Below are 16,514 nucleotides of genomic sequence, written 5' to 3'. Positions count from 1 at the left end.
GTGCCTTAACCACTATAGCACTTAATGGTCTGATAGTGTATAATCTCCTTAATATGATGCTGAATTTGATTTGCTAGTATCTTGTTGAAAATGTTTGGATCAGTATTCATTAGAGATAATGGTCTGTAGTTTTTTGTTGTTGTTGTTATGTTCCTGTTCACTTTTGGAATCAAGGTGATAGGAGACTTCATAAAATGAATTTAAGTGATTACTTCCTTTTGAATTTCAGAGGCCGGCAAGTGGTGTGGTGGTTAATGTTGGACTCCCACGTGCCCACCTGCAGTTCAAGTCCCAGACCTGGTGGCTTGCTTTCTCACTTTCCTTCTCTTTTTCTCTGTCTCTCTCTGATCAAACTGGAAAATAATAATAATAAAGTTAAATAATTTATTTTAATTTAAACAAAAAAGAAATAGTTTTGGGGACCAGCAGGTGGCATGGTGGTTGAGACGCTGGACACTCCCACATGGCCAACCACGGTTTGAGTCCCGGAGCTAGTGGCTTGCTTTCTCACTTTCCCTCTCTCTTTCTATCTCTCTCTGGTCAAATTAGAATAAATAAATAAAATTAAATAATTCTTTAAAAAAAATAGTTTTAAGAACTAGAGTTAGTGTCTCCTTAAAAGTTTTGTAGAATTCAGAAGTGAAGCCCATCTGGACCTGGACTTTTCTTTATTGGGAGACTATTTGTCACTGACTTAATCTCATCACTTGTTACTGATTTAGTCAGGCTTTCTGTTTCATCCTGATTCAACCTGGGTAACTTATACTTGTCCAAAAATTTGTCCACCTCATCTAGGTTTCTAGTTTGCTGACATATAGTCGCTAATAGTATTTTCTCATAATTTTCTGTATTTCTAATATATCAGTTGTATATTAGAAAAAAAAAAAAAAAGACAGAAAGTGAGAAATCAACCCCTCGCGGGGATGGCCACACCTCAATCCCTTCTCTATTCTCCTCTTGTGATTTTGGGCATGCATGCACACACGCCTGGCATGAGTTTTAAGTCTTCAGGTCAGGGACTCAAACCACAGTTGACTACTTGGGAGGTAGTCCAGCAAAGTAACTATTATACCATCTGCTGGTCCCTCAATGAATCTTTTCATTTCAGTCTTAATTTCTTCAATAGCTTCAAAGTCATTTGAGAGTACCTTATTTAAGTTTACTTGTTTTTTATATATTTTCGAGGGTTCTTTCTGTGGTTGATTTCAAGTTTAATTCTGCTGTGGTCAGAGAAGTTACTGAGTGTAGTTTCTATACTTTTAAATTTATATAGGCTTCTTTTACGGCCCATTATATGGTCAATCTTTGAAAATAACACTTTTTAAAATGTATAAGCCAAAGCAATATAGAAAAACTTAATTTCTATAAACTGCTAACATTACCATTAAAAACTGTTCACTGACAGACTTTGTTTTAGGCACACACCCTACCCTGGACAACAGGGTCACTGAGGTATATCATTTTAATTATCTTTTTTCTTTTATTATTTATTTAGTAATTCACTGTACATTAATACAGTATTTACAAAATGAGGTTTTCCATCCAGTATACATTGTATACTGGCTCAATCAAGAGTATTACCATACATGTTATCATCAACACATAATTTTCTACTTCTTGTTTCTCATATATTTTGCCTTTTTTTCCCCTTCTCCCTTGATTTCCTACTTCTCACCCTCTGCCAACTCCCCCCTTCTCCCACACTGTCTCTGGTATATAGTTGTTTTCAATGCCATATTTTTCACATTTTATTCATTCACTAAAGATCTTAATTAATTTAAAGACTTACTATCAAGAACAGCTGATATATACATATTTAAGAACACACGTCTGACTTTAGGGGTAAACCTCAGTGAGTAAAGTGAACATACTATAAAGTAGCACCTCACTGGGGCTATATAGCTTACTGCAGTCATTAAGTAGGTATTGATAGGTATTTTTAAATGCATTTTTTAATTTCAAAAAAGTGCCTTAGTTTTAATAGATCAAAATCCAAGAATGTTAAAAGAAATTTGCTTAAAACTTAAAGCCAGGAGAAAAGTTAGGATTCAGTTCAAACAATAGGTAGATGAACCTATCAATAGTTCACGAGAAGACAAAACTTACACTTACAAATCAAAGATAATCAGTAATGTTTTAGTCTAAAGTGAAAAAATTTTATTTCACTAGTTCAGACTGAAATAATTAATCTCTCTTCTATTGAATGTGCATTGTTACTGAGGTCTAATCTTTGCATTTACACTCCAGAATTTAACATTCAACTCCAGACTTGTCCCTATTATTAGGCTAGCCATTTTCTTGGTTGTTTCTTATACTCTTATTTCTGTGAGTCCAGCTTTAGTTTTCCCTGGTATAGCACTCCCTTCAGCACTTTTTGGAGAGCTGGTATGGTATTGGTAAATTCTTTCAGATTTTGTTTATCTGAAAATGCTTTTCTCTTTTCTTCCCATATGAAAGATAATCTTGCTGAATATAATATTCTTGGTTGAAATTGTTTTTCACTTAACACTTTGATTATATTTTCCCATTCTTTCCTTGCTTGCATTGTTTCAAAGGTCCGACATTAGCCTCGTGGGATATCCTTTGAAAGTAAGTTGCCGTTTTTCTCTCTTGCCCATTTTAGTATCTTGCCTCTGTCTGTGGTTTTGGTCAATCTGGCGACGTGCCTTGGGGAAGACCTTCTCGGGTCGATTCTATGTGGGGTCCTTTGTATTTCTTCGGTCTGGATATTCGAGTGCTTCTCTAGCTTTGGAAAGTTTTATTTCCAGGATTTCATGGAATAGATTATCTATACCCTTATTAGTTTCTTCACCTTAAGGGATACTGATGATCCAGATGTTGGGGCATTTAATGGTATCTAGTATAACTCATATGTTATTCTCACTTTTGGGGGGTTACTTCCTCAGTCTTTTTGGTGAATTTTTCTAGGTCAGAGGTTCTACCATCTACATCTGAGATTCGATCTTCTGTGTGGTCTAATTTGCTTTTGTTACTTTCAATGGAAGTTTTGATTTCCTGTATTACAGCCTTCATCTCTAACAATTCCATTTGATTCTTTTTTATGATGTGTATCTTCTCTTTCAGATCGTGTAAGAACTTCCTCACCTCCTGGAACTTGGTGTATCTTTTCTCTTGCATCTTCTGGAGTTCGTTTTGTCTATTCTCTTGTATCTCTGTTGGCTCTGTCACTATGAATATTTTAAATTGTTTATCTGACATTTCCATGAGTTCCCTTGTATTCTTTGTGGAGGAAGAGGAGTTATTTTTTTTTCTTCTTCTTTTTTTTTTTTTTTAGAGGTTTTTGCCATAGGGCACGTGCGCTCCCCAGACAGACAGAGACAGAGAGACAGAAAGCGAGACATCAACCCCCAGGGGGGCTGGCCACGCCGCAATCCCTTCTCCTCCAGTCTCGTCTCGGGATCTTGGGCATGCACAAACACACGCCCGGCGTGAGTTTTAAGCCACCAGGTCTGGGACGCGAACCGCGGTCGACTACGTGGGAGTCCAGCGACATAGCCATTACGCTAACTGCTGATCCCCAAGAGGAGCTATTTTTTTGATTAGAGGAGATATATTTTCTTCGTTTCTCATATTTCTTACGTCTCTGTGGTGGTTTCTGGTCATCTGATGGATTATATGTTTTTTTTCTAATTTTGGACTTAAATCTGAGCAATCAGAGGAATGCAGAAGGTGGTGACGTGCAAGATTTTTCTGGGAATGCCACTTCATTTAGTTTATATTTTCTAAAGACATTTTTATTTCAAGTTTTTAATGAGTCTCAGAAATAAAAAAATCATGACAGTATCTTTCTCCCACAGTTACAAACATTTCAACAGCTATACAACAACGCAAGTTACAGTCTTCTCATGATGATGGTCTGGGAACTAGACCTTAGTATAAAATGAAGCAGTGAAAAGGCCCAGATGGGTCCAGCAGGTGGCATGGTGGCTGGACTCCCACATAGCTGACCACGGTTCGAGTCTCAGACCTGGCAACTTGCTTGATTCTCTTTCTCTCTCTCTCTCTGCCCCTCTCTAGTCAAATTAAAATAAATAGTTAAAGTAATTCTTTTAAAAAAAAAAAAAAAAGAAAGAAAGAAAGAAAGAAAAGGCCTCAATGGTGGTACAGTGATAATGCAAATCCTGTGGGGCTAAACAGACATGGGAAGGCCCAGACCCACGTCCTAAGGTGAGGTCTATGACCTAAATATAGTAGGTGCACATGCACACTCATGCACGGGCTGGCTGAACTAGGGGTGTACTGTGGTGTTAAGACTCTGGTAGGGTTTTGTCTCTCTCTCATGGAAGAAATCAGTAATAAACTTTAAGATAAATCAGGTGTTGAAAATCTTTTTTTTTTTTTTTTGGAGAGGTTTTTGCTATAGGGCACGTGCGCTCGCCAGAAAGACAGAGAGAGGGAACCAGCAGTTAGCGTGATGGCTATGTCGCTGGACTCCCACGTAGTCGACCGCGGTTCGCTTCCCGGACCCGGTGGCTTAAAGCTCACGCCGGGAGCGTGTGCGTGCATGCCCAAGATCCCGAGAGGAGAATGGAGGAGAAGGGATTGTGGCGTGGCCATCCCCCCTGGGGGGGGGGGATTTCTCGCTTTCTGTCTCTATGTCTCTCTCTGTCTGTCTGGCGAGTACACACACTCTGTAAAGAAAAACCTCCCCCTCCCCCCAAAAAAGAAAGACAGAGAGAGACAGAAAGTGAGAAATCACCTCCCAGGGGGGATGGTCACGCCACAATCCCTTCTCCTCTCGGGATTTTGGGCATGCACACACATGCACCTGGTGTGAGCTTAAGCCACTGGGTCCGGGACTTGAACCACAGTCAACTACATTGGAGTCCAGCAATGTAGCCATTACGCCATCTCCTGGTCCCTTGAAAATATTCTTATAAACAGGTTCTTAAAAAATTCTGACAGCCTGGGGCCAGCAGGTGGCGTGGTGGTTAAGGGTGCTGGATTCCCACATGGCTGACAGCGGTTCAAATCCTGGACCTGGTGGCTTACTTTCTCACTTTCTCTCTCTCTCTCTCTCCCTCTCTGGTCAAATTAAAATAAATAAATAAATAAAATAATTCTTAAAATTAAAAAAAAAAACTCTGACAGCCTTAGGGTCTTGGGCAAAGTCCAAGGGAAAATTATTTAACCTCTTTGAGCTTTAGTCTCTTCATCTATTAAATGCAGACAAACATACTACATACATTATTGGGTACTGAAAGGATTAATGAAAAAATACATATAAAATGCTTAGGATACTGGGAGGTACACATTAAGCACTCAGTAAATGTTAATCGTGGCTATTATTACTACTAAATCATAGCTGACTAGGTCTACCTACAGATCTCTAAAACTAAGGCCTTGATTACTGATTACTATATAATAAGCCTTAAAGATGCTCCAGGCTAATCTACCTTGATGTCAAGTCATGACATCCTTTTTCTGTTGTCCTATGCAAAAACACATAGTGACTTTTCCAAAGATCCAATATATCAGGGCAAAGTACCTTTGGTCTCTATCTGGTCAAAACTGTCAGCACAAGAAAGAAAAAAGGTGGTAAGAATGAACACCCAAAAAGATGAGGAAAGACAGCATAGGGAAGGAAAGCATAGGAATGGGAGGATAGGAGCATGGAGTAGATTTCACTCTCTAATTTGTTCACAGCAATCTGGATGATCAGGAGCTCCTTTCTGGAGGGTATCTGAGACTAAGAGGACACGGCCTTTACTGCTGAATGTCTAGAGTACAATCACTAGGCTCCGGGACAGGTGGTGTGACTGAAGGTGCACTTACAATGACAACACAGCATTAAAGTTCAAACGAAGATGTGGTTAACAGTTATCTCGACATTCGTGATGACCTTGTTCACAAAGGTTTCTGTGCTATACTGTAATAATAAGATATCAAAAAAAAATATGGCCAATGAACACCATGCCAAGATACTTGTGAGATTTACGAACAAGGAACAAAATTACACTTAGTTTTTCAAATAACTGATCCAAATCAAAAGACATACAATACATATTAAAGGGGCCAGCAGATGGTGTAGTTGTTACGGCACTGGACTCCCACTTGGCCAACTGCAGTTCAGGTCCTAGGCCTGGCAGCTTCAAATTCATGCTAGATGTGCGTGCATGCCCAAAACGCTGAGAGGAGAATGTAGGAGAAGGAACTGAGTTGTGGCCATCCCCCCAGGGGGTGATTTATCACTTTCTGTCTATCTCTGTCTCTCCGGTGAGCCATATGCACCCTAAAGCAAAAAGCGAGTTGGGGGGGGGGGGGCGGAAATCTATCTATCTATCTATCTCTCTAGCTCACATTTAAAACCTTATATACAGTTTCTCATATCCGTTTCTGGATTAAGGTAACAGTTCTAATTTTGCTCACTCCTGAAATTCTCTTAAAACTATGCTGAAGAAATATTTTTAAAGGCATAAACTCACAAGAATAGGAAAAAAACAGAAAACAGGAAAGCAGATGGATGAGTGAGTACTGCCATAGCAGAATTAATAAAGTTCAATCCCCAAGGACCAACAGATGTCCTGTCCCAGTGTAACCGAACTCCAAAAAAAAAAAGAAAGTCCAACCCCTAATTAACGTGGTAAAGCCGAGAACCAACTCAATTTATACTCGCAATCCTCAAAAGGCACTGAAATAGGTGGGGAATATCTAAAAGAGAAAACTGGCTGGAAGCTGTGTTAGGAGCAGATTCCTAGACTACCACCCCCTTTGAGGCATTGAAGGTTGAGGTTCTAGAAGTAAAAGTGTGGTTGTCTGGACTGAAGACACCAGGTTCAGTTGGGAACGAAGGTACTGCACAGAAAACTGAGGCTGAACGTGAAGACACACACAACAATGCTGTGTGCATAATGCAAACGCTGTCCACTTCCACCACTCAGCCACCAGCATACCACCGCAGACTGGCACGTGGCAAAGATGCCAGAAAAGGCCTCTCTGGGCCAGTCATTCCTCACCTAACCACCTACCTGTTAAACTGCTCTGACTTATTAGACCAGTTCTCCTGCTCAGGGAATCCCATTCTCAGTCTGTGTCTCAGTTGTCTTTGTCTCATTTCCCACAGTTGGTTAGTCTTTGCTACACAAAGCATTCACAATCACACGAGACTACATATTTCATTTAGAAGTCTGTACTTTATTTTGCACCCATAATATCCAGTATAAATAAAAACGAATAGGCTGAATTGATATTGTGGTACTGTGGTGTGTCTTGTCACTTTCTGGTGCTCTTTTTTTTTTCTTTTTTCTTTTTTTGGAGAGGTTTTTGTCATAGGGCGCTGCGCTTGCCAGAAAGACAGAGAGAGACAGACAGACAGAAAACGAGAAATCACTCCCCCAGCGGGGATGGCCACGCCACAATCCCTTCTCCATTCTCCTCTCAGGATCTTGGGCGCGCAAGCACATGCACCTGGCTTGAGTTTAAGCCACAGAGTCCAGTACTGCAACCACAGTCGACTACATGGGAGTCCAGCGAGATAGCCATTATGCTAACTGCTGGTCCCTCTGGTGCTCTTCTAATGTATGCTTTTTGTATATACAAACTTACACTATTCTGGTGTGGTAACATGATTATCTACTGAAAAATACAAACTCTGTCCGCTCTCAAGCTCCTTACATAATTATTGACCAATTCGCTTAACAACTTGATCATGGTTGTCAAGTTCCAAAGGTTTTTACCTCAACAGCAGCAGAGGTCTGCTATGTCAATTACCAAAGAAACCAGTTTAATCTAAATACATACAAAATAAAGATTTAATTTACTTACATTATGAGCCTTCGGTTTAGAAACCAGTATTTCCTCCGACTTCTGTCATATCCAATAGGTTCATGTCGAATATATGGTTTATTTTTTTGGATTTCAGCAACACAGTCAGTTACACCAGGCACCTTGTGTGCTACACAGACTTCACACTGCCATTCGTCTTCGGGCACCTCCTCAAGAGGTGGCTTCACACATTCCAAATGGTAAACTGCCGAACATGTCTCACAGCAAAGCAAATCCCCAAGTTTGTGACACACCCTACAATGGTCATCATACTGGATCACCCCTTCAGACATCAATTCCTCACGAGCAATGTTTGTGGTAAGAAACTGATCTACTAAAAACTGAAGAACTTTGATTTTGTTCTCGACTGGTCCATATGGATAGTCCTCTGACTCCTGGAAAGGAAGAACGTGATGGTACTCCTTGTCACTCTCACAGTACACCCGCAGCACCTCTGGCCACGTCATCCCATCGATAAAGTACAGCGTGGAATTAACACTGTCTTTCAGATCAGCAGGTCCGAAGGTAGTATTGGAAGTGTCTTCCTCGCGCAGAACTGCTTTCAGAAGTACAACGTGCATCTCCGCCATGAGCGTGCACTGCTCCTGGCTCACCAGAGCTGCGCAGAAGTCCTCAAAGCGAAAAGGAGATAATCGTAAAACAGTGCCAAAGTTCCGCAGTACCTCGTAAATGGCAATAACATTCATTATATGCTCATTAGGCACCATTAAATCCTCAGAGGACTTGGGAAATTCAAGGGGTGGGATGTCTTTTTCTTCCAATATTGGAGAACGAGGCCGATGTACTCTTGCTTTTCGCCTACCTGTAAATCAAGAAGTGATATGATTACAAATCAACACATTACATCATTTCTACAAACTAAGTGTTCTCCAGCTTTTCCTATTTATACATATACTATGAAAAACAGATAAGTACGTGTCTATTATTCTATCAATTGTCACAGTAAAATAATACCTAGAAGCAATGATGTAGCTTTTTTTAAGTTTTTGCTATTGGGCACATGTGAGAGAGTGAGGGAAAATGAGAGATCATACCCCAGGAGGGATGGCCACACTACAATCCCTTCTCCATTCTCCTCTTCAGATTTGGGGCACACACGCAAAAGCATCCAGTGCAATTTCTTTTTATTAAAAAAATAATTTTATTTATTCATTTATTTATTTTAATTTGACCAGAGAGAGAGAGAGAAAGTGAGAAAGCAAGCCACCAGGTCCAGGACTTGAACCATGGTCGGCCATGTGGGAGTGTCCAGCACCTTAACCACCACACCAGTGCAATTTCTAAGCCGTTGCATCCCAAACTAGAACCACATGGAAGCCTATGTGGGATTTAGTCGCCTTTACCTCCACACCACCTGCCTTAATTTTTAAGTCTATGGAGTCTAAATTGAATCTACAGAATCAAAATTCAAAATTTTCCTAATAAATTACAAACCAAAAGTAAAGAATTTTTTTAAAGAATTATTTATTTATTTTTATTATTATTATTATCTTTTAATTTGACCAGACAGAGGGAGAGGGAAAGTGAGAAAGTAAGCCACTAGGACTGGGATGCAAACCATGGTTGGCCATGTTGGAGTCCAGCACCTTAACCACCATACCACATGTGGGCCCCAGTAAACAATTTTAAATCGGGGCTACTTGGAGACACAGTGGTAACAACAACTGGACCAACAGGGAAAAGATTCTGGATTCCTATCCTAAGAACTCCCTCTCCAAGCTGGGATCCAGGACAGCTGATGAGGGGGTAGATGTTGCATTAGGAATCTCAGGTGCCTCCTACCTCCCTCTTTCTGAAGAAATAAATCATTTTTTAAATTAAAATGATGGGCCAGCAAGTGGCATGGTGGTTAAGGTGCTGGACTCCCACACGGCCAACCAAAGTTCAAGTCCCAGACCTGGCAGCTTGCCTTCTCACTTTCCCTCTCTCTCTCTCCCTTTCTCTCTGTCTCTGGTCAGCACACGTGACCTATAGCAAATTTTTAAATAATGATAATAAAACTGAATAAATAATTCTTTTTAAAAAATTAATCATGTAAAATTATAAGGCTGGTTGTGTGGCCTTATGGTTTAAGGCAGCCAGATCCCATATGGATCGAATCCTGGACCGGAGGGCTTGAGAAACACTCCTGGTATGTGTATGCATCTCCCAAATCCCAAAAGGAGGGAGAAATGGAGAGAGGATTGAAGTGTGACAAATCCCCATGGGGATGCTCTCTTCTGTTATGCTCTGGCAAGTGCACATGCCCTCTAGAAAAAAATAAAATTATACTCTGTTCTCAATTATCTAGAGAAGTTAACTAGTTTATAGGTAACTGTAATTTTAAAATAATAGCATTTGTAACAGATGTGACAAGAATATAAATAAGAAAATATAACATATAAGGAAACCAGTATGAGATGGGAAGGTAACAAATCTTGCCCTGTGTCAGGTGCAGTACTGAAATGTCTCTCAACAATCACAAAGTTCTCAGTGTAGACCCCTTCCCTTGGCCAGAAGTACTTCCTCAGAAGAGTTCTGCAGCAATGCTCAGGCTCAGCGCAGAGACCGAAAAGAAAGGATAAAGAGTAGAGAAAACGTGATCAACACTGGGAGAAGAGAAAGTAAAGTGTGGGCCAGTGGTGGAGTGGGGCAGCTAGCTCCCGCATGGCTCACTGCAAAGTTCAAGTCCCAGACCTGGCTGATGGACTGAGGACATGCAGGGCATGTGTGTACATGTGCCCAAATCCCGAGAAATGGAGGGGAAAGGATTGCAGCATGACCAGTACCCACTGGGGATGTATTCTCGCTTTCCTTCTCTCTCCGTCTGTCTCTGGCAAGTGCACTTGCCCTATAGTGAAAAAGAATTTTTTTTTAAAAAATTTAGAAAGTGGGAAAAAGAGTGAAGCTCATTCAGAAAACATACAACACTTTTTTTTTTTTTGAGATTTTTTTTTCTTTTTCTTTTCTTTTTTTTTTTTTTTTTTTTTTTTTTGCTACAGGGCACATTTTCCTTTTGGGGACAGAAAGCGAGAAATTGCCCCTCACAGGGGATAGTCACACTGTAATCCCTTTTCCTCCATTTTCCTTTTGGGATCTTGGACATACACACACATGTGCCCAGCCAGTTTCAAGCCACCAGGTCCAAACTCAAACTGCAGTCAATTACATGGGAGTCCAGTAACATAACCATTACGCTATCTGCTGGTCCTTTTGAGAAATTTTTGCAATGGGCACAAATGCCCACCAAAGAGAAAGAAAGAGACAGACAGAAAGTGAGAAATCATCCCCTAGGGAGGATGGCCATGCCACAATCCCTTCTCCTCCATTCTCCTGTCAGGATTTTGAGCATGCATGCACAAGTTCCTGGCATGAGTTTCAAGCCACTAAGTCTGGAACTTGAACTGTGGTCAGCCATGTGGGAGTCAAGAGCCTTAATCACTTTGCTACCTATGAGTCCCCAGACTGTGTGTGTGTGTATAATTATTTATTTTATTACTACTACTATTATTATTCAATTTGATGAGAGGGGGGAGGGAGAGTGAGAAAGTAGGCCTCCAGGTCCAGGACTTGAACTGCAGTCAGCCATGTGGGAGAACGATGCCCCAACAACCACGCCACTTACCAGCCCCTCAAACTATATTATTAAATGCTAAAACCACTTCTAGGTATCTGTTAACTAATTAATGAGATGAAATGTCCATGCAAATGTATGTGTCTATATCAATGCATTATATATATAACTTTTAGGGATTGTGGCACGGTTGTAACCCCCCCGGGGGGGCCCCTTAGTTTCTCTCTCACATCCTCTCTCTGGTGAGCACATGTCTTCTAACAATTTTTTTTTTTAATTTCATACATGATTTTGTTTTGTTGTTTGTTATAGGGTGTGTGCACTTGCCAGAGACAAGAGACAGAAAGTAAAATAACACCCCTTGGGAAGATGGCCATGACACAATTCCTCGCCTCCATTCTCTCATGCTTTGGGGCATGCATGCACATGTACCCTGCATGTTTTTCAAGCTGCCAGGTCCCAGATCAAAACAATCAGTTGGCCACGTGGGATCTAAGCTGCTTTAACCTCCACACCATCTGCAGGCCCTTATACATGTATTTTTACAATATATATATAAAAAAAGGGCAGTTTTTCATATGCAAACATGTGAAAGTTATTACTATTCAAGTCAACAAAATGCTGCTGATGCTTTAATATGAATACGAATGAGATCACAATACCAAATTCAAAGATTCAGTTTTTTACTGTTTTGTTTCATTTTTTTAAAGAAATTTTTGCTATCGGGCACATGAGCACGCCAGAGAGACGGAGAGACAGAAAGTGAGAAATCCCCCCCCGGGGGGGGGGATGGCCATGCCACAATCCCTTGGTCTCCATTCTCCTCTCGGGATATTGTGCATGCATGTACACATGCCTGGTGTGAGTTTTAAGCCACTGGGTCTGGGACTTAAACCACAGTCAACTACGTGGGACTCCAACAACATAAGCATTACACCACCTGTTGGTTCCCAAAGATTCAAACTTAAAGAGTGAAACCCTAACTCTAGAATTAGCAAGGCAAGTCATTTCAACTGTTCAGAGACATGAATATGCCACTGAGGACTATGCTCACTACTAATTTCCTTTTTTTTTTTTTTTTTTAACTTCCTACAAGGTGTGTGTGCTCACCAGAGAAAGTGAGAGAAGGGCAGAGATAGTGAAAAATAACACCCCATGGGGGTGGTCACACTGCATTTCGTTCAATTCTCCTTTCAGGACTTCGGGCATGTACATTTGCATCAGTGTTTTTCAAGCCACCAGGTCCAGGACACAAACTGCAGTCGGCCAAACAGGATCCAACTGCCTTAACCACCATACTGCCAGCTGGCCCCTCAATACCATTTTCAACCCTGAGCTAGTAACCAGGTGAATTATGTAACTTTTCCTGGAAAGGGGGGGAGGGACTGGGACTGAAGGTGGCGTCATGATTTCATGGCTGGACTCCCACGTAATTGACTGCAGTTGGAGTCTCGGACCCGGCAGCACACGTGTGCATGCCCAAGATCCCGAAATGAGAATGGAGAAGGGATTGCGGCATGGCCTTCCCCCAGGAGGGCGATTTCTTGCTTTGTGTCTCTCAGTCTCTCCAGCCAGTGCACGTACCCTATAGCAAAAATCCCTCTCAAGGGGGCTGGCAAGTGGTGCATGGTTGACAGCACTGGACGCCCACATGGCCAACCTCAGTTTGAGTCCCGAACCTGGTGACTTGATTTCTCTCTCTCTCACTCACTTACTCACTCTATCCTTCTGTGGTCAAATTAAAATAAATAAAACCACAATAAGAGGGACTGGCAGGTGGCATGGTGGTTAAAAGCACTGGATTCCCACATGGCTGACTGCAGTTCGAGTCCCGAACCTGGTGGCTTGCTTTCTCGCTTTCCCTTTCTCTGTCTCTCTCTGGCCAAATTAAAAATAAATAAATAACAACAAATGAAAATAGATAATTATTAAAAAAAAAAAAAAGATACTGTTATGTGCCAGCAAGTGGTGTGGTAGTTAAGGTGCTGTATCCTACCTGGCTGACTCTGCCATTCAAGTCTCAAACCTAGTGGCTTGAAAAACCGGCCAGCCATGTATATAGGCCCAAAGTCCTGAAAGGAGAATGGGGAAAGGATTGCAGCATAGCCTACCCCCAAGGGTGATTTCTCTGTGTCTCTTATCTCCCTCTGGCCAGCACATGCATCCTTTGGCAAAAATCTTTTTTTTTTTTTTTTTAAGAAGTTTTTGCTATAGGGCGCGTGCACTTGCCAGAAAGACAGAGAGACAGAAAAAAGACGACCGCAGTTCGCATCCTGGACCCGGTGGCTTAAACTCATGCGGGGCACATGTGCCCAAGATCCCGAGAGGAGAATGGAGGAGAAGGGATTGCGGCATGGCCATCCCCCCTGGGGGGTGATTTCTCGCTTTCTATCTCTGTCTCTCTCTGTCTGTCTGGCGAGCACACGCGCCCTATAGCAAAAACGTCTTCAAGAAAAAAAAAAAGCACTTTTATATTTATCAATGGACAAATATTTAAAAGTTCAACCAAAACTACTGGAAAGAATATAGAACAACGAAGACATCAGTAAACTACCAGTGGGGTTATAAACTGGTACCAGAGCTTTGGAGAGCAATTTGGGAAGAGCTAGTCAGCTTTAAGGTTGTGGGTTGTGCTTATTATTCTAAAAGAACACCCTGCAAGTTGTTTGCCCAAGATATTTCTTTTTTGTTTTCCTGGGGTTTTTTGTTTGTGTGTTTGTTTATATTTTTTTGCTATAGGCACATACACTCATGGGGGGGGGTGTGTAATAAAAATTACCTCCCCCAGAGGGGCAGCCACACTGCAATCCCCTCTCTTCCATGCTCCTCTCAAGCTTTTGGGCAAGTATACACACACACCCAGAGTGATTTTTAAGCCACCGGACCTGGGACTTGAACTGCAGTTGACCAGGTGGGAATCCAGCACCTTCACCACACCACCTGCTGGCCCAAGAATATGATATTTTTACATTACCTGCAGACATTAAAAATGGGTTTTGACTTCTCAGTATGTAAGTAGAGAACTAGAGTTTGAAGCCCTGGCACAGTGGTCCTCAAACTACACAGTACCAGCATCACCTGGAGGGCAGATTCTGATTGAAAAAGTTTCTGGGGGCCAGCAGGTGGTGTGGTGGTTGAGGCGCTGGACTTTCACCTGGCCAATCACAGTTCAAACTGTTGACCTAGTGGCTTGTTTTCTTCATTTCCCTTTCCCTCTCTCTCTCTCCCACCTCTTTCTGCTCAAATTTAAAAATGGTAGCAAATGGGGGACCAGAAGTTGGCATAATGGCTATGTCGCTGGACTCCCATATAAGTCGACCACAATTTGAGTCCCAGACCGGGTGATTTAAACTCACACTGGGTGTGTGTGCATGCGTGTGCATGCATGCCCAAGATCCCGAGAGGAGAATGGAGAATAGATTGCAGCGTGGCCATCCCTCCTGGGGGGTGATTTCTTGCTTTCTGGCTCTCTCTCTCTCTGTTTTTCTGGCAAGTGCACACCGCCTCTAGCAAAAACCTCTCAAAAAAAGTAGCAAATGAGATTAATTAAATAACTTAAAAAAAAAGTTTCTGACTCAATAGGTCTAGGATGCAGTCTGAGAATTTATTGTTCTAACAATTCTCAGGAAAAGCTAATGGTGCTGCTCTGGAGAACACACTTCAAGAACTACCTCCCTAGAACTTAGAGAGATTATGCCCTTTAAACAAGTAGTAATTAACACACATCAGATGAAATTCCATAAGATATATTCAAAACGTGATTGGCTTTATCTATGACGTATGTGAGAAATCCAAAATCTCAGGCCATACCCTAGGCCTACAAAATTAGGATCTGTAGTTTCCCCGAAGCTTCAGGTAACTCACATGCCCATTAAAGTTTTAGAAGCTATCTCAAAAAAGACCTTCCCGGGGCCAGCAGGTGGTGTGGTGGTAAAGGGCGCTGGACTCCTAAATGGCCGTCCACAGTTCGAGTCCTGGACCTGGCGGCTTGCCTTCTCACTTTCTCTCTGGCTCTGTCCCTCTCTTGTCAAATTAAAATAAATAAAATGAATAAAGTTAAATAAAATAATTCTTTAAAAATAATAATAAAAAGTTAAAAAAAAAAATTTTTTAAAAAAAAAAAAAAAAAAAAAGACCTTCCTAAACCTGGAATGGAACTGGAGCAAAATCATCTGGTAAATTGTTTAAAGCAGTCTCAAATGCAATTCAATTTACAGAGCCCCAGGTGTAGCTCAGGAATCAGTATTTTTATCCTTTTCGCCAGATAATTTTTAAAATATATTTTATTGAACATTATTTATTTTTATTTGATCAGAGAGGGAGGGAGGGAGAGAGAGAGAAAGCAAGCCACTGGGTCAGGAACTCGAACCTCGGTTGGCTAGCTGGGAGTCCAGCGCGCTTAACCACCACGCCACCTGCAAGCCCCTTCCTCAGATAATTCCGATGTGCAGTCAAGTTTGAAAACTACTGTTATAAAGCAATCAGATATCCCCACTACCAAGCAGAAAGTAGGGCTTTAATGGAAAATCGAGCAAGGGAGGTAGAAAGCTGGTTCAGAAGATAAGATCAATAAGACTACGGTGGACCAGTCTATGACCTGGTGGTTAAGGGAACTAGAATACTACGTGGCCAACTGCAGGGTTCAAGATCCAGATCCAGCAGGTGGAAAAACACACCATGGGAAGTGTGTATGCACCTAAAATCTCCTGAAAGGAGAAAGAAGTGGAGAAGGAATTGCAGTGTGACCACTCCCCATGGGGACTGCTTTCCCTTTCTCTCTGTCTTTCTCCAATGAGCACACGTGCCCTCTGGCAAAAGGAAAGAAAAGAAAACAAAAACAAAAACAGAACAGGACTGAAGTTTAAACTTAACCAAAGACAGCATGAAAAGAAAATGCTAAGGGAGACAAGTGGCCCACGTGAATTCTGGGGGGGGGGGGAACCAATGAGCAACATTAGTCAATGAATATCCAGCAGAGTCGGGTTAAGGAAGTGAATTTCTTGAATGAATCACAAGACTCTGAACCACTTGTCAGGTTACTACTACTTTAAGAGGAATTACATCTCTTTATACAGATACTTCAACTAAAATGATCAGGCACGGGGCCAGCAGGTGGCACAGAGGTCAAAGGTTCAGCGACCAATGAAATAGGAAA

At 41.5% G+C, this 16,514-nt stretch overlaps 1 protein-coding gene across 2 annotated transcripts in view; it reads right to left on the bottom strand.

The window, feature by feature from the left end:
- Positions 1 to 16,514, bottom strand: part of BPTF (bromodomain PHD finger transcription factor) — a 158,151-nt gene that overhangs the window by 117,518 nt on the left and 24,119 nt on the right. For both annotated transcript variants that reach the window (XM_006146777.2, XM_027771167.1), the window contains exon 2: positions 7,786 to 8,608. In XM_006146777.2, the coding sequence (XP_006146839.1) occupies positions 7,786 to 8,608 (823 nt within the window). The remainder of the gene's footprint in view (positions 1 to 7,785; positions 8,609 to 16,514) is intronic.

This window comes from Tupaia chinensis, unplaced genomic scaffold, assembly GCF_000334495.1.
Source record: "Tupaia chinensis unplaced genomic scaffold, TupChi_1.0 Scaffold000187_1, whole genome shotgun sequence".
NCBI classification, from domain to species: Eukaryota; Metazoa; Chordata; class Mammalia; order Scandentia; family Tupaiidae; genus Tupaia; species Tupaia belangeri.
This window is presented reverse-complemented; position numbering and strand designations above follow the sequence as displayed.